The sequence below is a fragment of the Centrocercus urophasianus genome, unplaced genomic scaffold (assembly GCF_019232065.1).
Source record: "Centrocercus urophasianus isolate 14NV4802_14NV808 unplaced genomic scaffold, USGS_Curo_1.0 seq_15, whole genome shotgun sequence".
Classification (NCBI taxonomy): Eukaryota; Metazoa; Chordata; class Aves; order Galliformes; family Phasianidae; genus Centrocercus; species Centrocercus urophasianus.
Genome location: NW_024884697.1, coordinates 34643890 through 34665705, shown reverse-complemented (window position 1 = coordinate 34665705; position 21816 = coordinate 34643890). Strand labels below are relative to the sequence as shown.

The window sequence follows — 21816 nt, the reverse complement described above, 5'->3', positions numbered from 1 at the left end:
ACAAAACCTCCACACCTGATATAGGTTTGAAGACCACTGGCTGTGACACTTGCTGGGTGCAAATACACTGATGACAGATGGACAGGGACACCTTTGCTAAATTCATTCTGTATAACTGAAGCGTGAATGACTACAACAGGTAACTAAATACATCATCCTTCTGTAACCATTTTAGACCTCCCAGTACCAAATCTATTCTATTAAACGTTCACATTGGTCCAAATTCCTATGAACCTTTGGCAGATTCTCCTTTTTGTTAAGGTAACTTCTTGTTGTCAAGCAGAAGCAAAAATCCTGAAGAAATTACTTTTGAGCAAATAAAATTGTCCAGTTATGCTAGCCAGGGAGCAACATCTCTGGAGGGGTACGTAAAAATAAACTTTACCTTGGAAGAGATGCTATTTGAACACCAAGACTGAGAAGTATTAAGTTTTAAATATATCCCCCCCACACACCATAAATAAATAAATAAATAAATAAAGTAAAAAATTGCCTTCAAGTCCAAGCATTACAAAACAAAACAGGTTTGCAGTAATCTGTATACAATTATTGCCACTTATATTCCAGCATGAGGATGAGGTTCCTCCTGATTTCAGCCCTTTGCAAGCTGCAAGGGAGCAGCAAGGAACCTACAATGAAGGTTCATTGCCTAGAAGGCAATGAACACGAAAGGGGGCATTCGTCTCCTGACTGCTGAAGGCAGAGTAAGCTTACCACTTTCTACATTCCACAGTAGCTGCTCACTGTAGTTCAGGGGCAACTTTCTCATCCTTGCCATCCCGTGAAGGGAAAAGAATTTTACCCCCCAAAAAGACAAACTTCACTTTTTCTTTCTGTCCTTTTTTTTTTTTTAAAAAAACAAAGCTTTGTAGTATTTCTTATCAAGCATGATTAAAATGGTAGCAAATAACAGAATCCCACTTAAATATTCTTTTTGCCCTCTCCCTGGAGGTGTTCAAGGCCAGTTTGGATGGGGCCCTGGCAGCCTGGTCTAGTATTAAATGGGGAGGTTGAGTGGCCCAGCCTGTGGTGGGCTGTTGTAGATTTATGACCATTGGGGTTCCTTCCATCCCAAGCCATTCTATGATGAAATATTCTTTTCCTAAACATTTAAACATTCAATTAGGATTTTCTTCGAGATTTGAACATATTCCATTTGTTGACTGCATACCCTAAATAACTAAGACACACACATAGTTAATGGACAGGCTTGCCCACAACATCTCAGTTGTAGCTTTCCCTTCCCTAGGTTAATTTTAACACTTTTTCACAAAAATATTTAACAAATGCACTTCAAAGTGAATTCTGTGCACCAAAAATACCGAAACTCAGTGCATGTGAGCAACGGTGTCGATGATATAAATTCTAAAGCCTTTATGTATTCTGTGCCATGTTAGATTTACTGCCGAGAAGCACAATGCTCCACAACGAACAAAGGCCTGATGCTTCAAGTAATTTCCTGAGCAGGAAATGAAAGGCCACAGATTCGCTGTGCTGTGAATCCTTGACTTGTAACGCATAAGGTTCTCTTATTAACTGATGAGAGATAGCACACGGGCAATATTAAAAACAAAGCTGGTACTGATTCAGCTCTTCAGTGTTTGTTCACAACCGGTGTGAGAAGTTTAATCGGGTCTCAGATAGTTGTAACAACTTTATTCATCTATTAAAGCCCTTTTGTATTGCTTATATTTGCTTTAGATGGTACAAGTCATGTTTATAACAGCAGACTGCTGCAGAAAAGAAAGCTCCTTCATATCCACCACCAAGAGGCTACAGATGAAAGGCATACACCACTCTGTAAGAAGCAAATATTCCCACTGCTCTTTGCTACACAGAATGCACAATGCCAACGGACTAACAGTTGTTAGCTGTCCCGTCTCACATTCTTACATCAAAGAGACAACTAGATTTTTTCTAGTTTAATTAAATATGATTTAATTAAAAACACTAAATTAGCTTTGATTTTTATTTTATAATATGTACAATAGTTACCAAATAATGAATACACTTTATCAGTTATGTTAAATTTCACATAACGTCAAAGACATCAGCATGGCATGGAATAAACTCACACTGCCTTTTGCATATACAAAAAAATGCATTAGTGTTAACTGTGATTACTTTTTAATAACCTGTTTATTAATTCTGCAAATAATTTTGGCATAAAAACAGTAAGTAGTTAACTGATCAGTTAATATATTAGCAAAGATAAACATTAGTAAAGTTTGCAAGAAACCATTGCAAAATTACCTCAAATGTAAGACTGAAAGTATTCACATGAACTACCTTCAGTTAGAAAACAGTTCTGAAAAAGAGCCCAGGTTTGAGCTGTGCATTAATTTGGCCAAACTGATTCATATGAATGAACAGTCACGTTTATTCAGATATTGAAAATATGACTATCCTTCTAGTATTCACAAACATCTGTGTATATAGTGTATGTGTGTAAATATATATGCATATATAAAGTGAAGATATGTTAATGTAAAAATATACTGTTCATCCACTCCCAGTTACACAAAATTCAGTATTTGGACATTAAACTGCCTAAGTAAAAATGTCCATTTCAAATCTACATTCAACCAGCAACAAATACTTAGAAGTATTTTTGTAAACATTTGAAATAGGGAAAACTCATTCATTTACAAAATTATCTTTAACATATCAGCATCTCTTCAGCTTGAAAATTTGTACAGCAGTTTCAGCTGGACTACTGCAGATCTGCTCAAATCAAAGAACTCACACTGTCTCAGATCAATGTGTGAAAGCTCAGCAAATGCATAATTTCCAAATTCTTCCTTGATCACCATCCATTTCCAGTTCACCAGAAAAAGAAAATGCACTTGGCTACAAAAATATTAAGGAATGTTATTGAAAACAAAAGGCTATTTGGTAGAAGAAACTACAAAAATAGTTAAGTTGAGTCATGTCGTAAAGCTTTAATGCAAGAGCATTACAGTACAGATTTTCTTTCCAACCTTAAAGCTTAATCAACACCAAATTTAAATATCCATCTCTCAAGTGCTCAGAGACAACGTGCTCAGTAAAGTCCTTCTTCAATTTAATCAGTTGTAATTATGCAGGTGCCAAGCTCTGTGTCTCAGACATCTGTTGAGTGTTTTCTCTTGTTCCATTGGCAGCGATTACAGGTGTTGAGATACTATGAGATGCAGGACAGCTCAGCACAGCTCCACTTTCATCCTCTCCAGTATCTGAATCCGGTGTTACAGAACTGCTTTCCATCCCCAGGATCTCACTAACTGCTTGAGGCAACTCCTATAAATGCAAGGGGAAATTTCATTTGATTTTTTTAATTATTAAGCTCCCCATCCCCAAAGTAATAATTCATCTGAATTTAGCTGTATTACAAACATCTCTCTCAGCATTAGTACCATTTTCTGCATCTGCTTCTCTAACAGACAGAGAAAGAAAGGCTCAATAACCAATTAATGATTTTCATCTCCAAAATACAAGTCCACACAATGATTAAAATTACACTTTATCTTGAAATTATTTTTATCTAGTGAAGTATGGTATTCATCTGGTATTCTTTCAGTGCAACAGATCTTATATCTCATCTTTCTTAAGCTCATCATACATCAAATTACTTGTACTGAGGTTGTCCAGTAAGAGTTAAGAAATCCCAATCAAAAGGCACAATTCAGCTTTCCACCAGTGGAAAGCATTTCCCTATAAAATTATCTTGTTTAAAGACTTCTGGAATACAGGTGCTTATTTAGGCACAGCATATCTTTTATCTCAGCCAGACATTAAGTTATTTCACAACTTGTATAATTAGAGCCAACTACTTAGTTTTAATATAGCTATTTACAGTAGATATGTTCAAAATATCATTACCTTGCAATTCAGCATCTGCATCGAAATTGCTTCTGCTTTGCAGAGTATATGTTCCACATCAATTTTCATAGACAGTTCATTGATATGCTAAAAAAAATACGTTCACAAATAGTAAGTGTAACAAACTGTGTGAAATATGCTGCATTGTTAAATATATTGCATGCATAAATATCATTTCATAGGCCTGCCCCCTAAGCTGTGAAGTGCTAAACACGTTGTCTATTTGTATTGACAAATGGAAGATGCAGTATGCCTTCATCACTGAGACTTGTATGAGGAATCCATTATATTTCTGTATGTGGCAAACTACCTAGCCCTCCTAACTTACTCCCTAAATCATATTTTCTGTGAGATATCAAATGAGATTATAAAAGACATAGCAAAAACTAAGATTAAACATATCAAGCAACAGTTTAAAAGGGAGAATCACTTCCCATGCTCATCATCTCACTAACTACAAACATCCCATAAATCATTCTGAAAGCATGGCAAACAGTCATTTCAAACGTAATGCTTCAGAGGATGGTATTTCACCTTCCCTACCTCCATTCTCCCCAACACAGAATACCAAAGACACTGCATTAATGCCAGAGAATTAAATAACACACAAGAACTCAGTACCTTTAATATTTCATTAAAGCCATACTGCTTTTCCATTATTTGCTGTTTTTCAGATTCTAAGATAGCACAACAGAGGAGAAGATGAAAATTCTGGCAAGGCAATTCTGTCCACATGACCTGTTAAAATATGAGAAACTTTTGAAATGCTTACACACTTCCTCTGAAAGGACAGACAAATGTTAGAAAATAATGTTTAAATAAATCTTCAATAAACCCTGAAGCTTAGTGATTTAAACAAGAACAAGCTATTTTTGGAGGAAACTACTAATTTCCACAATTATTTCTCTTCTTTTCTTCACTAACTTTGTGAAGTTAGTGGCAATTATAAGTTTAAATTAACAAAAAGCCTTTAAAAAAAAAAAAAAAAAAGGAAAACAAGATATACCTCATTCCCCATCTCCTATCAAAGATACTGAATACTTGTAGTAAGCATATGAGGGCTGCTCTAAAAGTAATGCCTTTTTAGCATATAGTAATGCCTATTTTATGATGACCCACAACTTCAGAGGCCAATGGTGTTGGTACAACAGCAAGGGTTGAACTTTCCCACCAATATTCCATTCCAGGCTGTCGCCATGTGAAGATGGCAGCAGGGGGGCAGTCTGACAGAATGGTGTCTGACATGGAAGTGCGGATGAAGCAAAGGGGTGGCACTGAATTCCCTTACATGGAAAACACCGCACCCACTGACTCCTGCTGAATGTTTACTGAGACCAAAGAATGGGTGTGAGAGCAGTGAGTGGTGTATTTCAGCAGTGGTGACAGTGGGCTATCTCTGCTGGTACAGATTTTAATAAGCACTGCACACAGGCTCTTGATCACTGCTGGCAAACACGCATAGCTAATGGTGGTGATTATGTTGAAACATAGCACTTCGTAGCTAAGATTTTGCTCCATCAAACAGTGTCATTGTGTTCTTTGTACCTGTGGTAGTTTCCATGGAAATAAACAGGAGCAATTACTTTTGGAGCAGTCCATGTACATTATTATGTGATAAACAAAACCTATGAGACTATCACGTATCATCAGGATTCCATCATCCTCCTAAGATAGTAAAAGTACTCCAAGGAGTTTGATGTACAGCGTGCTGTTCTTCTGTACACACGTTTATACATGAACTAAGGCACAGGTGATAAGAACATCTAGACTAGGATAATAAACTATGAATACAAATACAGTTCTCATCATGTTAAAAAGAAAAATTATTCTTTTAAAAATACTGATAAGATACTGCAAACAGGAAACGTGAAGACAAGCAATTTTTTTCCCCCCAAAAAAACTCATTATCATTTTATACCTCAGAATACAGGAATTCTTTTGGTTTTGCACATTTTGGATCCTATATTTATGAGTGCTACACCAATACCACTTCTCCTGGCACATGATGTTTTTCACACACAGAAAGGTGACCTGATACTCTCCAGTTACTACTCTCACTTCAGAGTCTCATCTGAGAGGTCCTGTCCAAGCCTTACGAAAATAAGCCAACATAACCCACTTTTATCTCAAGTTACTGTTTTGGCTAAGAAAACATAACATGTGCTAATACGTCTTCTCTTACACCAACAGAGATTTTTTAATTAATCTATTAGAGTATTAATCACTTCGTAGAATGATCTATGCTGTCATACAAATGAAGGGTACTTTATAGAACTCCAAAAAGACCACTGGATTTTGTGTGATGAAATTCTTGCTTACCTCCCAGAGTCGAAGAATATCTTGAAAGCTAAATTCCCTTTTAAATCTGATGAGAAGCCATCGGAAGCAAAAATAAAGGTAGCCTGAGTCTTGAGATTCTAGAAATACGAGCATTACATTTCATAAATACCACATTTGGTTAAGACAATGGGAAAAATAGACTTCAAAGGTACAAAATCATACAATTGATAAAATCGTAGTCCCTCTTCAAAATCAATGATACTTGGTGGACGACCGCATAAGTCAGTAACAAGCTGGCACTTTTTCAGCACATGCAAAGCAGTCAGTGAAATCTTACAGGTGTTTCTAATTTAGAAATCTTCTATATAAGTCCTATAGCCATATTGCATTACCCTTGGAAATACGTTTGAAGACTGGTCAGAATATCAATGCACACAGAATGCAGTAAGTTGTTTTAGTTGCTGTGCATGAGGAACACACCTACCTAAATAACTGCAAAATCCACTGTCTAGTAAACGAAGCAAAGTACTCAGCTGAATTAGTTGTGTCTTCATACCCTGCATCTGTTCTTCAAAATTCTGATGCTGGACGAAATAAAATATTTGCACTGTCATTTATATTAACTCATAATGACAACGTAGATTTACATACATGATTAACTATAACAAAGTTTTATCACAGCAAGTGATTCTCATCATTTAGATATTTCATGTGCGGAGCAGTTAAAGCACTGTTACCTGTAATTAATGAAATCTGAAAGGATTAAGTTAAGCAGTGAACCATGCTTATCCAACATCATCCTCATTTACTTTGTTATGTAACAAATGATAATTTTAATTTAAATTAGTCTACACTCTGTACTGTCAAGCAGCAATGCTGTACTCAAAAGAAAAGACAACTTCTCTTGTTTTTGTTGTCCTGCTCACACGTTGTTTCACCACATGCATAAAGCACAGAAGTTTCTGTTTGTGGGAAGTCTAAGCTCCAGACTCCTGGACAAAATCTTTATAAGAGGACTACTGATTAACATGAAAGTGAGCATTCTGGCTCTGAGTTACTTTGGAATTTCCAAGTAGTCAAATCTGTCCACATTACACAGTAAGATTATCATCAACCCACTATAATTTCTTTCAGAGACAAAACACATCAACTTCAAATATAATAGAGGATCCTTGCTTTAAAAGTATTAAAAAAAAAAAAGTTCACAAATTTAACTCCAAATGCTACCCATAGCTTTTGTTTTTTAAAGAAAAAACAACTTATTTTTACCATTTGATCCATATATGACACAAAGCACCAAAAGGCATCTACTTCATTCTCCATAACATACAAGACAGGTGAAAGCAAGTCACTCATTCCCTGGACATAACCTTGACAGATAAAAAAAAAGACAAATCGGAAATAAACTCAACAGTAAAGCAGCCATTTTTCAAGTGTGTTGAATGACTGAGCTAAACTGATGTTTGCATTACAAGTTTGCATATTCACTACAGTTGGAATTAACAGCACAATTAAGAAGAGAATAGAGAAGGACTCTCAGAGCTTGTTTCTCTCCCTTGTCTCACTCTCCCAACTACCTTACCTTACTGTTCAAGCCATCTGATGTCCCACTGCTATCATCTCTAAGGGAGAACATAAATTATGTGCATGTCTATCAGCAGCAGCTGGTCTAACATATTTCTCCCTTACACTCAAGCACAGACAGTTACATTTCTTAATAATGTAATTATAATTGAGTAACTGACAAGAACTGGAATCAGTGAGAATGAAAATAGGGAGCAGGTGTGAGAAGTGAAATAGAACAAAACAGAAAACAGGTAAATAATTCAAGAAGATTAGAAAAATCTATTCACTGTACATTTAATACTACAGGCAAAAATAAGTCTAGAGAAAATGCTGCTGTACAAGACAGTTTAAAAGTCTTATGGATCAATACCAGTTTCATTATCATTTGTCTTGAGAAATACATTCATAAAACATGTTATATGAACAGCAGATCTGTCCCCTTCATTCATAGGGAGATTTGTGGCACTAACCAGACTCGCTGTAGCTGTTGCTGAAATATTAAAATGAGAATTATATCAATACTTCAGTGGCTTAGAATCATTGGATACATGTAACTGCATTTCCACTATTCTTTCTTGTTCATAAAACAAAAGACTTCTTCTCCGTACAAACCTAAGCCATCTAAACTGTTTTTAACAGACCAGGTGGTAAACATGCTTTTCTTTCATAAAGTGTATGTTACTGCAAGTTTATGCAGGTAAAAATGTGAAAAGACATAGAACTACAAGGTTCAGGAAGACTTTTGGTTTTAATTTTCCTTCTCTTTCAAAAGCCAAGGATTAAGTCTCTTTACAGACTTGACAGAAGGGATAAAGTTGACAAGAACTACAGCTCTGCAGCAAAACGTTTTAGTAATTAAAGATTTATTCTGATTTTTTTTCCTTCAGAATCCATCACAAAACAGACTTTTAGAATCCCAACACCTTTCCTTAGAAGAATCAGCCACACATAAGCACAGAAGAGCCAGATGTCATGCTAGGGATGAAGAAGTGAAAAACAGCTAGAAAGACCTATTCAATCCCAACATGAGTATCACCTGTACTGTGATTTAAGAACAGATATGTTTCTTTTTCCATCTATGCCAGATGCAAACACTAAAGTACAGCTTCTGAAAAGCTGCAAAGTATACCCCCTGAGAACCAGCTTTTGAAGTATTCAGAAATACAGTCATGTTTACAAACAGCTGGTTAAGCATGTTGAGTTTTAATTACAGAGGTGGCAGCTGGTTTATCACTTTTTATTAAATCCAGTTAAAACTCTGAAAAGCAAACCTGCCTCAACTGTAAGAAAACAACAGTATGGATAAAGTAAAGGCAAACTGCCACTTAATTCCTAATCCCACTTCATCTGATGAATTCAGACACGTATGAGATTGGGTCAGAGAGAATGAGAAAGCAAAGTTACCTATGTTATTAAAATATGAACCCTGAATTTCAAGAAAGCATTGTAAGCAATATGAGATCGATCGTAGTAACAGATCTTAACATAAGCAAAGCTTTACATCAGAAACTAAACCAGCTATTAAGTTCAGAGGAGCACAACTTACCTAAGTCGAAGTCATACATGCAATAGGTCATCAAAATATCATGAAGTAAAATCAATCCTGGATTATCTTCACCTTCATAGAACTTATTTGTTCTATCTGTTCTGTTCACATCTTTCTCTAAAAACAGTCCAGATTTAAAAACATTTTCAGAACATGTTGTACAAAGCCAGCATTCTAATCAATTCGGTTTTTTTAAACTGCAGTTTATTCCCTCAAATGATGTTGCAAAGCTTTGGAGTGTTAAAGATAACAGTTGTATCACTGAAAGAATACTTGAAAAGGAAGAAAATTCCTCCAATAAAAGTATTGTTTATAAAAAAAGGTTTGAAAGCTTTTGTTTCAAATGGAAAAAATCCTGATTATAATTCAGTGGAAATTTTCTTCACTTACATGGATTAAGAACAATTTTATGTAAGCTAGCTATGCAGTGCCATTCATGAATACTTATGAGATGCAGCATAAGCCACAGCATCACAAGCACATAAAGCTCACCATACCATCAGCAAAAAGACAGTTATAGTTCACTACAGCACATTAGAAGTTCTTTGTAACAAATTCTTGTAGCTCATATTGAGCAGAAACCACTGCTTTCCTTCGACAGTTGTGATGCCTCAAATAAACTAAGCCTGTAGCGTGTTCTTTATTAAAGTAGAATTCAAAAAGCACATCCTAATGTGAAAAATTTTAAGTGGTTTAAGGGGGAAAAAAAAAAAAAAAATACTTTTTCATAGTTTTGGATCTAATTTACAAAAGTTTAATATTTTAATTTACATTTTAGATACTTAGAACTTCAGCCATTTTTTAACCCTGAATATTATTTTCAGTTTCACAGAATCACCAAGGTTGAAAAAGACCTAAAAGATCATCCAGTCCAGTTAATAAGCTGTACACAAGTACACACTCATTCTATAAATCTCAAGACCTTTCTTAATCCTTATAAAATTCTTATTGTATCACCATTATTTTAAGGCATTTTCAAATAAAAAGGAAAAAGCATTTTGTTATTTAGTAAGGGAAGTAAAAAAAATCCAGTTGTTCTGCAGCACTATGGTGTAAAAGCTCCCAATTACCCTGGTTAGGAAAAGGCTTTAAGCTTATAAGAAAATTTAGACATCTGAGAATAGACACATATTAGTTTTTCAGTGCCTCTTCCCACATAGGTTACTCAAAAGCTTACATTTCTTCAATTTCATGTTGAGTTGCAAAGGTTTGAGTTCACACAGTTGCATGTTTCTGAAACCCAATTTACCTATGAGACTCCTGTAGTCTCTTAATCTTGAATTTCGTTTTTCCTGTTCCTCACTGACAGACTTCCACTGCAGTTTCATCCTGAAATATTCATCCCTGAAGAAGAAAAATCATTTTGAAACCACAACATGCTTTATCATTATGTTTCTTTCTTCCTTTATCTAATTTAAATATTCTTTCTATTTGTTCTTTGGAATAAATTGGGTAACAGCAACCTGTTGATATAATGTTTTCACTTCAGTGGAATAATCTTTTTAAGAAGGTCTGTCAAACACTTCACTGCACTGAACAATCTTTAACAGCTACCTTTCAAGTTATACCTTAGAAAAAACACCAAACAATTTTGTGTGTTTTACGACTTGAAACTGGACTCACGTTCTCCTTTTTTGCAAGTTCGCTCTCTCTTCTTTAGTGCTATTCCAAGGAAAATATCCCAAAAGAAATTTCCATGCTTCTTTTCTTAGAGTATGGCAGAGTCCCTAAGGAAAAATTGGAAACATAAACAAAAACACTAACTCAATTTTGTGAAGAAACACTCCTACAGCTGTACAATGCTTCTGAAGGTAACAGCTTAAGAGAAACAAAACTTATGAATAAGCTCATTCTCGTTATACTGCAGCCATACTTTATTTGCTAATTAACAGATTCAAAGGTAAAGGAGGAAGAGAGCATGATTAAGCAGCAATACAACTTAGATTCATAAAAAAACTGGAATGGAACCCAATTTAACATATGTTCTCAACTGTAGACTATTAGATACTTCCTAAGAATATAAAAAGCTTTTTAAAAGGTATTTCTTCCTATATTTTTGCATCACTTCTTGAAATAAAAAAAACCTTAAGGGCACCACAGATACTAAGAAACAAAAAAAACAAAGTACCTTCAAATCTATACATTTGAACATGATGCTGTTTAACTGCTGAAGTTGCCTCTACACACTCATATTAAGTATAACCTTCCATTTTCCATCTTTTCTAAACAAATAGTTTCATCTAACAAGACACTGCCAACATGCAGATGAACCTTTCAAGCAAACAAAAATACCACTGTTCACTCAAGGGCGCTACTTGTCAGACATCTTTCTAAGTAATCATTTCCATATAACAAAAATGTACTAGCTGAGTGCTATCTCATATGTCAAAAGACATTTTTTTCCAAGTCCTAAGACTTGAAAGACCCACAGTTTACCAATCCAAGGCCATACTCCTGCCTCACTGCATTTTTTCCATTTTCTATTAAATTAAGGCAAGGAAGATGATGTAGTAAATAGCATCAACCACTGAAATTTGGTGCTCCAGCCAAGAAGCAACTGGAACTCTTCCAGCATGTAAGAATGCAAGAGAAGCGTTGTCTTTAAAGAGGATCTCCATTTAATGGATCAGCATTTAATGTACTTGTTATCAAGAGTCATGAATAACATGGAGCACTCACTCCTCTGGCACTGAAAAACACAAGTGACACTGAAACACTGGTGGCTGGGAAGAAAGGTTTGCAGGAATTGTCATGATTGCACAAGGGCCCTTACCTAGATACCTCAGGCACAAGTATGTTAAAGAACAGTCACACAAACTTAAAAATCTTTCAGTTTTGCTCTATCCTCTTCAATATGTATTTTTAATAACTGTAATATCAATGTTATCATTCTCTTATGCTTAAATCCCCAGAAGACTGCGTTCTTATCATTCTTATCTTATTCTTTCATCAACAAGTTTAGAAAGAAAGCATTAAGGCTGCAGGATTTCCACTAAAATAAAAGGAAAACAATCCAACACTAAAGTAACATCAGGTAGAACAGCTACAGCAAATAATAAAAACTTATAAAACTTGCATGAATGAGACTGAATTCACATTCAGTGGATTCGATTTCGCAATTACTGAATTGCAATTCAATAATAAATACTGGTCAGTGTTTAGTACTGAGGGACAAATCCAGGTAAACTGCTCAAAGGAAGGAAGCTTTTGATGGACAAGAAAACATCCTTAAGAAGAAAAGAATAAACCCGATAATCTAACACTCAGAAGAATATCCTGAGCTAGAATGCACCCACAAGGATCAGAGTATAACTCTTGACTCCACACAAGGGGCCCAAAAAAAAAAAAAAAAAAATCAAACCCTCATCTGAAAGTGTCACCCAAACACTCGAGCTCCAGCAACTTAGTGCTGTGACCATTGCCCTGGGCAGTCTGTTCCAGGGCCTGAACACCCTCAGGGTGAAAAATTTCCTAATCCCCAACCTGACCCTCCTGTGATGCAGCTCCATGCCATTCCCTTAGGCTCTGTTGCTGTCACCAGAGAGCAGTGCTCAGCCCTGCCCCTCTCCTCCTCATGAGGAGCTGCAGGCCGCCACGAGGCCTTCCCTCTGCCTCTTCCGCTCCAGGACGAGCCATAGTGAAGCACTGGTGTTTTCCTGAAAGTCACTTCGATTTCTCCTCTCAATGACTTGGGCGTCTGTCTTTTAAAACCATTCCCTTTTAGTCAGACACTGCAAGATCTCTCTATCTGTGCAGTATACTGTACGGTTATGAGAGTATTCATGAGGTATTCAATGAGCATTACACCATCTTTTGTAAAGCCACTCCAAAAATACCGACTAGCTCACGCCCAAAGTCCTGCATTAAGCATTACAAGTGCAACAAAACCAGCATTACTATAGTTTGGGAAGGAGAGAAAAAGGACTTTAGAAAAACAGATTACCCCTTTGAATATTGATTGCTTTATGTAGTCTACATTTAAAATTCTTCCTTCAGAATCCATATTTTTAGCCCATTCTTCAACTGACACAGGCTCTCTTCTACTAACTTCAGGCTGTTCTCCTAGATCGATCTGAAACAAACACAAAGGTGTTATACAAAACCCAATTAAAAGCTTCAACATTTTTGAACAATCACACGAATACTGCTGAGCTTGTTAGATCCTCATACTTAGTTCAACTATATTTTCGCACGTTCATATTTGCATTAGCCTTAGATCCTCAGAGTTACTCGTCTCCATTAGGAAGCAGCACGGAGCACCGCAGGCAGAAAGAGCAAGATGCAGTGTGCTGAGGATCTGGCTATCCAAGCTAGTATTTCAGGCTCTGGAAAAGGATGCATTTGACATAGCCTTCAATCTCTACCAACACCTGCAAACTACGTTCAGTCCCATGGACTGAATCCTCTAAACAACTAGAAATGCAATAGATAAGTGCAGCGCAGCCAAAGACAACAGGGAGTTTCACTTCAAAAGCACATTCTTGAAATGCACTGGAGCATCTAAAGAGAGAACTGAAGAACGAACTCAGGTTCAAGGATGTTATGCTGAAACCAGACTGAACAACATGACTGCAGATCAATTAAAGTAAGCTACCCCTTAAAAAAAAATCATTATTATTTTTCCACTAATAAATTAATTGCTAGGCAATAAATTTTCAGAATTGCATAGTTATAGCTGTTAAGCTATCAAGACTATTTTGACCTCAAAGAAAAACAGTATTCAAAATAGTTTAACATTAAAAACATATGAGCTCCTTAAACAGTAATCAAATATATTTTCTACTCATCTGTGAAAAATGACAACAGAAGCCTAAAGTGATTCCTGATCCAACTACAACTTATCCTAGTTTTGGCTCAAGTGACACATAAATCCATACACTTACAGACCATGGACACTAATTATGCAATTTAATTTATTATTTTTAAATCTTCTTAAGCTATCTTCTTAAATCTCTTAAAACAAACTGAAGTGTTACAGTGATTAGCCACGGAAGTTATTAGTCTGAATACCCCAATTTTACTTAATATCCAGCCAGAGAGGAAACATTAAACATGAAATGAGAGTTCAGTTTAAAGGATACCTATTCCATATGATAAAAAAAAACCTCCTGCTTCAATAATCGTTTTGCTTTAAAAGCAAAATTCGTATTTGCAGGCATAAAAATGACGTACTCCAGATGTAGCTGCTGATGATTTTACTCTTGCCAACAAATGGCAAGGCAGATCGTGTCACAACTGCCAAGTATAAACAGCATCACTCACCAAGCTTCAAGGCCTAGAAATCCTGCAAAGATATGCATAAAAAAATCAATACGTCTGTGTCATATTCATTTATACACTCACTCGTGTAATGACTTCAAATCCTGGTTCCTCCTGCTGATTTATCTTTAACCCTGGAATAGCATCGTTGAGGAAGTCTGCCATTTCTGAGGGTGGTCGCCTTTGAGTTGAAGGGTCACTTAATCGGAAGCTGTCAAAAATATAGTTTGTGACTTTGGAAAACCTTCCCATTGTTACCGTGTATGGATCTTTCTTCCATTTCTGTGGTATAACAAGGAAAACAAGCAAATTACGAAAAGCCTCAGATCACTTAGAATTCTTGTGCTTAAAGGACATAAAAACAGCAAGTAGAACACAGTAAGACTCAAAGCTATTAAAGCTTCACACGTCAGTAATTTCATACAGTACGTTCATTGCATGATTCAAAAAGTTGAGATCCTAAGTATTAAATAATACTACTGATTGAAATGAAAGATCAGATAGCAGTATGCTGAGTAAATCTGACCTATGTACATGATCAGATCAGACTTGGTGTTTACTTTCCTGTGATTAATGCCACAAAATCATTTTTCTGCCTAAGCCTGTCTACCTTTACATCATGTTGTACCTTGAAAATTCAAGTACCTTGCTAGCAATCTCACAGAAAACTTTTATATGACAACTAAGTCCAGAAACTAATGCACTTCTGAAGATTCCATAAATAAAATGAGTTAGTAGGTCAGAACTCTGGCCTCATTCAATCACCAGAAATTTTGCTGCTGACCCTCACAAGGCCATAAACTCCATCAAGCGATAAACAGTTTTAAGAAAAATAAACTGTTTTAAGCAATACTTGTGCTCTTTGCTGCTGTATTTCCAGCCTCTCTTTGAAACCACCAGAAAACAAGAAGTGAATACTTGGTCAAGGAAAGCTTCGGCATTTCTTTTCCACTTCTAAAACTATCTGTACTCAGGTGTACACAGTTGCAGGCAAAAGTAACTCGAGTAGGTTTAGGTTTTAAACAGGGAGGTCAAGAAACATGTAGCATACTAAACAGCTCACTCATAAGTGTGCTTCCGTGTAAGCATTCATTTTAGGATACAATTAATGGTCCTAGAACAGCAATGACTAAGGGGATTTTTGTGATAAAGAAAGCATGGCATTTTTTCTTTTAATAAACTCCTTCCAAATATAAAAAAAATAAACAATACATACCTGCAGTAAGCCATATGATGGTTCATCTAGGAGGTTTTCAAAAGATTGAGACGGAGACTTATTCTGAGAGTTCACAAGAAGAATGAGTTTATCTTGTGGAGATCTACAATAAAATTAAAGCATGGGGTTTCTGCAAGTACCACAAGTTTTTCTTGAAAATGTTCTAGAACACTTACAGGTCTTAAAAGTCACATTTCAGGTTTTATGCAAGGAAAACAAGTCTGACGCAAGATCACTTTTGGCAAGACTCCATGTGCCAACACTTTAGAAAACAGGACTTTCTGTTTTTAAAATAAGATTATGTCATTCATCCTGAGTAATGTTACATACCTTTTCAAGAGATTACTATGCTGTAATGAGAAATTACATGAGGGTGACAACTTTCAGAGTAAATATTTTCTATATTTGAGCGGACAAAAAAAGATGACAGGAAAGGAAATTCTTTGAGATAATCAAACTCAACACACACACCTGAAACTCCTTTAACATAACTGTGTGTGAAAAGAACCCATGTCACCATACACAGTTAAACAATTCTTGCTACCAATTAATAAACCTTATGTTTTTATACACTGTAAAACATTACTTAAAAGACTACAAACTGCCTTTCATTGCATGAAAGAAAATCAACAAATTTCTAACCAACACTACTACAACAGCTACTGTCAGCCTAATTCTAAAATTCATCTCAGTAAGAGTTTACCAACACAGTACTCCAACAACCATACTGCGAAACAAAACATCTGATTACTGTCACACACTTTTGTGTAGACTCCAAGTTCTAAATGAACACAAACCTGATCTGACATAACTCACTGCATTTGTATACTCATGTACTCCAGGCTTGCACAACCAGATGAAAACGATAGCATAGGCAGCTGGAAGTGTGCCAGCACTTCATCTTTCTTTTGCTCTTATTCTTCCTACATCCTCTTCCCTCCTCTGGCACGGGAACATGATCAACTAAACAGCTCCTGAATCAACACCACTTACAGCTCATTATACTAAAGCAATGACAACAGTTCAGAAGCCAATCTGATGTTCAAGCTTTGGACTTAGTAGGCAGGCTGGAGGACGCTGAGCTCTTTGCATGTAATCCTACCCATTGCACAGACTTGCATTTATAGAACACCTTACTGTATCACCTTTTCCCAAACTTTAAATTCACTATTTCTAGTTTTCGAAAGAAAAATTACTTTATTTTTATTAATACCTGCCTCATCTACCATGTTATTAAAATCAAAGATAAGAACTTTTTAATAAGCCTTATCTGTCTTCAATTCCAACATGACAGAACACTGTCGGATATGAAATCCAACAAGAGATCTCATTTTGAAACAACCAGACACCACAGCCAAAGATCCGAGGCAGCGAAAGTTAATGAAGCTCAACCAGCTTTTACTAAAAAAAGGCAAAGGCTGAGTCACGTACTCTGTTTTTCTCACCCAAAAGAACAAAAATCTTGTATGACACTTTCATTGTAATCAAACACTTGCTCTGGACAGCTTGTTCAGTATGGGCAGCAACTTGGCCAGTGCTCAAAACACACTTGTGAACAAGAAACTTCATTAAACATTTGTTCACAATACTGAAAGTTAGAAAGTGTCAGCAGTGTGGTATTTTCTCAATATTAGCCTGGTGCAACAATACTAAGAAAAATTCTTTAAAGCAACAGATTACAAGTATTTTGTTCAAGTTTAGCTCCTTTGCACGTACCAATTTCAGCAACGTCACAAGATTTAAAAAGGCACAGTGGCAATGAAAGGCAATAGCCTTTGAGATAGCATAAACAGAGGAAGAAAATACTTAAGACAGAAAGGTATTTTAGGAAAAAAGTTAGTTCTGTCTTAACATCAGTACCTGATATCCACATAGATAGAAAGGTTGTAATAATTGCATTGCTGCATACTCCTTTATGCAATCCAGAAAACATCTTTCCCTATGAGAGGCTGTGCGCTCTATGTGCGTAGATACTTAATTAAGCATAAGTATCTACCACAAAATGACACAGTGTGTAAAGCATGGTTTGTCACCTCCACAAATTACTTAGTGTATTATTTTCTTACAAAAGAAAGAAAAAAAAATCATACATGAATAGAGCACAAAGACGACTTTGGTGCCAAAAAAAGACCTAAAAGGAAGACAGGAATCTAAGTATTCTTACTAAAACTGGAAGTTCCTGTTCAGCTCAATGCTTCACTTCATGCAAATTTAATTTTCATAGCTTCATCATAGTTCTCAAACTACATACATAGTTCCCAAAGTATCTGCTGTTCCAGCCTGCAACACACAGTACAGTCTCAGGCAGAAATACTATGAATCTCTGCACATTCCAAATGCCCTGATATCACCAGGGAACTCTACCTGTTAAGCACTCCTGAACTCTCCCATGCATACAGCTGTTGGATCAGACTGCACAGGCCTTTTAAGAATAGATCTGAGGATATGGCAGCTTCTCCAGAGACAGTTTCCTCCCCAGTCTGAGAGGAAATGTTTTGTACTGTTATTGCAGGAATATCCACGCTATCTGAATAAGAGGCTACAAAGGACAAGAACTAAGAATCTACTGGGTCAAATAAAGGGAGAATGGTTAAGTGTCCAACTATTCACCACTGACTATCTGAAAGAGACAGTGTTTGAAACAGGAACCAAAATCCTTACCTGTTCCACTTCCATTCAATTATTCACCAATAAACCAATCTTACGTAGCAATGTGAATTATAATTATTTGTTGCACATGACTCTACAGAATTGAAACTAACTGAAGCTGTCACCTGGGGTTTCCTAGCCTCCATTGTATAGAGAATATTCTTAACTGTCTCTTCACCTTGTCTCCCTACTACCCTCCTGCTTTGGTCTTCACAGATATTTTTCTTTAAAGGCTTGCAGACAATGCTACCAACTGTACCGTTTCACTGGCTGGTTACACTGACCATATCACCTTCTCCAAGCAGTTGACAATTTAATCACAAACTTGGCCACCACATCCTCATATTGCCAAAGCCTTTTGCAGGTCATTTTGCAGATCAGAATGAGTTCTGTGGCAAAATATTTATATATCAAGTGATTTAATTGATAGTACAGTATCTCATACGCTCACTGGATCATACGCCAATGACAATACTCAAATATTTTCCTTATAGGAGAAGATCTCAAATTTTAAACACAAGTTATCCCAAGTAGCTGCTCATGAAAGATTTAACATTACATCATCTGAGTGTCCATGAGAAGCTTCCGAATCCACTAGAGGGAGCTACTGAGGTATGACAAAACCATAACATTTCAACAGGTTCTGAAATGGCTCATAAAGCAATCCACAGTTTAAAACTTCAGCCTGTATATTCAGTACATAAAATTACACCTTTAGACAGCTTGGAAATTGATGCTACTAACAAAAAAGGGATGGTAAAATACATCAGAAAGCATTAATCTGAAACTCACTGAAGAATCAAAGAAGTAAATCAATAATCCAAATTTTAAATCAGAATAAGATTGTCTGATACTTACTCTCTCAGCACAACGTGATTTTCAAGGCATTTAATAAAAAGTTTGCTGTCTCCATGATGAAAGTGTAGAGCTGGAAGCTTCACATCATCCTTTAGACAAAACACCAAATAAGACCATCCCATGCCTTCTTTGTTTTGTTTGATTGATTTCAGATCTGTCAAACTGAACAGGAACGACCACGTGCTTTCTCCATTTGTGTGATTTGTAGCATCTTAAAAAACAAAATCACCATGTGATTTTAGTTTGGTTTAAAGTATTAGCAACTACAAATCTATAATCTCTTCCTGTTCCTCTAAACAAGCCAAAAAATCCACAGTAAACAAAAACCCAGCGTTATTTCTGATAAAAAAATACATACTATAACTACTACAGCCATTCCTCATTGTATTTTCTCATTTCATACCGACTTTTGAAGTAAGCAGTTCCATCAGACTGCTCCCTTTAAGATCTGTCAGAGTACGAAAATGATCCAGTCGGTGACGTACAACTGCTGTACAAAATTGCAGCAACATGATAAATTCCACCAGCACCTTCACATGGTGGTACTGCTCAAACTAAATGTAATATACATCCTAACATTGTATAATACTGTATATACTGTTGCACACCATGCACACGCCTTGTCAGGCTGCAACCAATATAAGGGAGCTGGAACTGCAAAGCTATTTCCTCCGTTACTGTGCAAATCTGTGCAAGACAGTAATACATTCAAAACAAAGGGATTCAATGTTACTTCGCCAGGAAACTGGAAGGAGCCAGCATGCCTGCAGGGACACTGGCACACACCCCCTCCTACCACCATCCAATTACAGCCTCCAGAAATAAAGAAGTAGCAAAAAAAATATAAGTCAACGTGACTCACTGACACTTTGGATTAAGATGGACTCTGCCTCTTTAAAATTAAGAACCAAAAAAAATCAATACAAACCAACAGCAAAATAAAACATTCTATGCCTGACAGACATTTAGCCCTGTATCATCTTGGAAGCTCTTTTCAAACACAGAATTGTACAAGCTAGGATTGCACTTTACCCCAAAATGTTCACAGTTTAAAGTCCAAAACCTGTACTTATAAATGATATATATGACAGCCAGCACTATTTAAAACTAACAGAAAAATGGAAAAACAGCCACAAGGTCTGCAAGTTTAAGGCTGATAAATATAAACAAGAATTATAAAGAAAAATACAGTGATGAATCAAAGGAAAAAGCTGGCTACAGTTTTTTTAAAATCACATATCTACTGAGATAACATAATAACAATAATGCAGCCATGAAACTATTTTCCCGAAGTATGTTCATTAGACAAAACAGGTTTTCTAAGCTTCTGCACAGAAAAGACTTAAGTATAAACACAACTATCCATTCCATCTCCCCCTGCTGTTCCTATGCTGAAAAACATTTGAGTAGTAAACTTTTTTCTTTTTTTTCCTCTCTAATAATACATTTTGTTCAAATCCCATAGGAGCGACGGAAGGAACTGGGGCTGCTTAGTCTGGAGGAAAGGAAGTTGAGAGGAGACCTTATTGCTCTCTCCCGATATCTGAAAGGTGCTTACAGCGAGAGCAGGGTTGGTGTCTTCTCACTGGTGACAGGACGATGGGAAATGGCCTCAAGGTGTGCCAGGGTAAGTTTAGGTTGGATGTCAGGAGACACTTCTTTACAAAAAGGGTGGTTAAGCACTGGAATAGGCTCCCCAGGGAAGTGGTTGAGTCGCCATCTCTGGATGTGTATTAAAACAGTTTGGATGTGGTGCTCAGGGACAAGATTTAGCAGAGGGTTGTTAGTTAGGGTACTATGGTTGGGTTGCGGTTGGACTTGCTCAGGTTGGAAAAGACCTTAAAGACCATCAATTCCATGATTCTATGATTCTAAGAGTTCAACGAAAACAAAACTGTCACATCATTTAAACTGCCTGATCACACGATGTTGGATTTATCATTTAATTTCCATACGCTTCTCTACTAATTCAGAGAAGAAATTAGATTGGAGGCAGAAAGCAGGTATTACAGGCTGAATTGATTTTCCACACCCAAAATTCACCTCTTGCCTCAAATGAGCCCAGCTTTTCAATTCCTAAAGAAATCCATTACACTGGATAATGAAGACAATTCTTCAGTTACAAGTCAGAAGAAAGAAAAAGAAAGTTCACTTATTTTTGAAGTACCTCCATTTGAATGGGGTTTCTTTTTAAAAGAGACGGTGGTGACCATGTCCCATTCTGCTTCATAATTGTTTGGACGGTCTGATCCTCGGGAGGATTTTTCTTTGGGAGCTGGAGTCCACTCTACCACAGAGCTGGAATCCTAAACAAAGAAAGTAGCCATTAAAAAAAAAAAAGCACAAGACAAGATTCAAGATTCCCAGATTCAACAAGAACAAGAGAAAGCATCTTCATTTTCATGGATGAAAAGAATTTTTGGTATAAAGTTTTAACAATTCAACGCAATAAATTTTTATTTATGACAAGAACTAAAAAGAAATAAGGTTTTACTTAAATTCAACACAGTGCTTAAATACCTAAGCCTCCTTCACAGACTCCACCAACACAAAAGTTTATTTAAACATAAAACTTTCATCT

The 21816-nt window shown here is 36.3% G+C and overlaps 1 protein-coding gene across 1 annotated transcript in view; it reads right to left on the bottom strand.

The window, feature by feature from the left end:
* Positions 1-1801: 1801 nt before the first annotated feature.
* Positions 1802-21816, bottom strand: part of TBC1D15 (TBC1 domain family member 15) — a 28257-nt gene continuing 8242 nt past the window's right edge. Inside the window, exons 4-17 of the mRNA XM_042815774.1 lie at positions 21403-21541; positions 19236-19446; positions 15729-15831; positions 14597-14794; positions 13197-13325; positions 10877-10980; positions 10503-10597; positions 9254-9370; positions 7411-7511; positions 6626-6725; positions 6181-6278; positions 4483-4599; positions 3862-3948; positions 1802-3279 (exon numbers count right to left, since the gene is read on the bottom strand). Coding sequence (XP_042671708.1) covers positions 3079-3279; positions 3862-3948; positions 4483-4599; positions 6181-6278; positions 6626-6725; positions 7411-7511; positions 9254-9370; positions 10503-10597; positions 10877-10980; positions 13197-13325; positions 14597-14794; positions 15729-15831; positions 19236-19446; positions 21403-21541 — 1800 coding nt within the window. The 3' untranslated portion in view covers positions 1802-3078. The remainder of the gene's footprint in view (positions 3280-3861; positions 3949-4482; positions 4600-6180; positions 6279-6625; positions 6726-7410; positions 7512-9253; positions 9371-10502; positions 10598-10876; positions 10981-13196; positions 13326-14596; positions 14795-15728; positions 15832-19235; positions 19447-21402; positions 21542-21816) is intronic.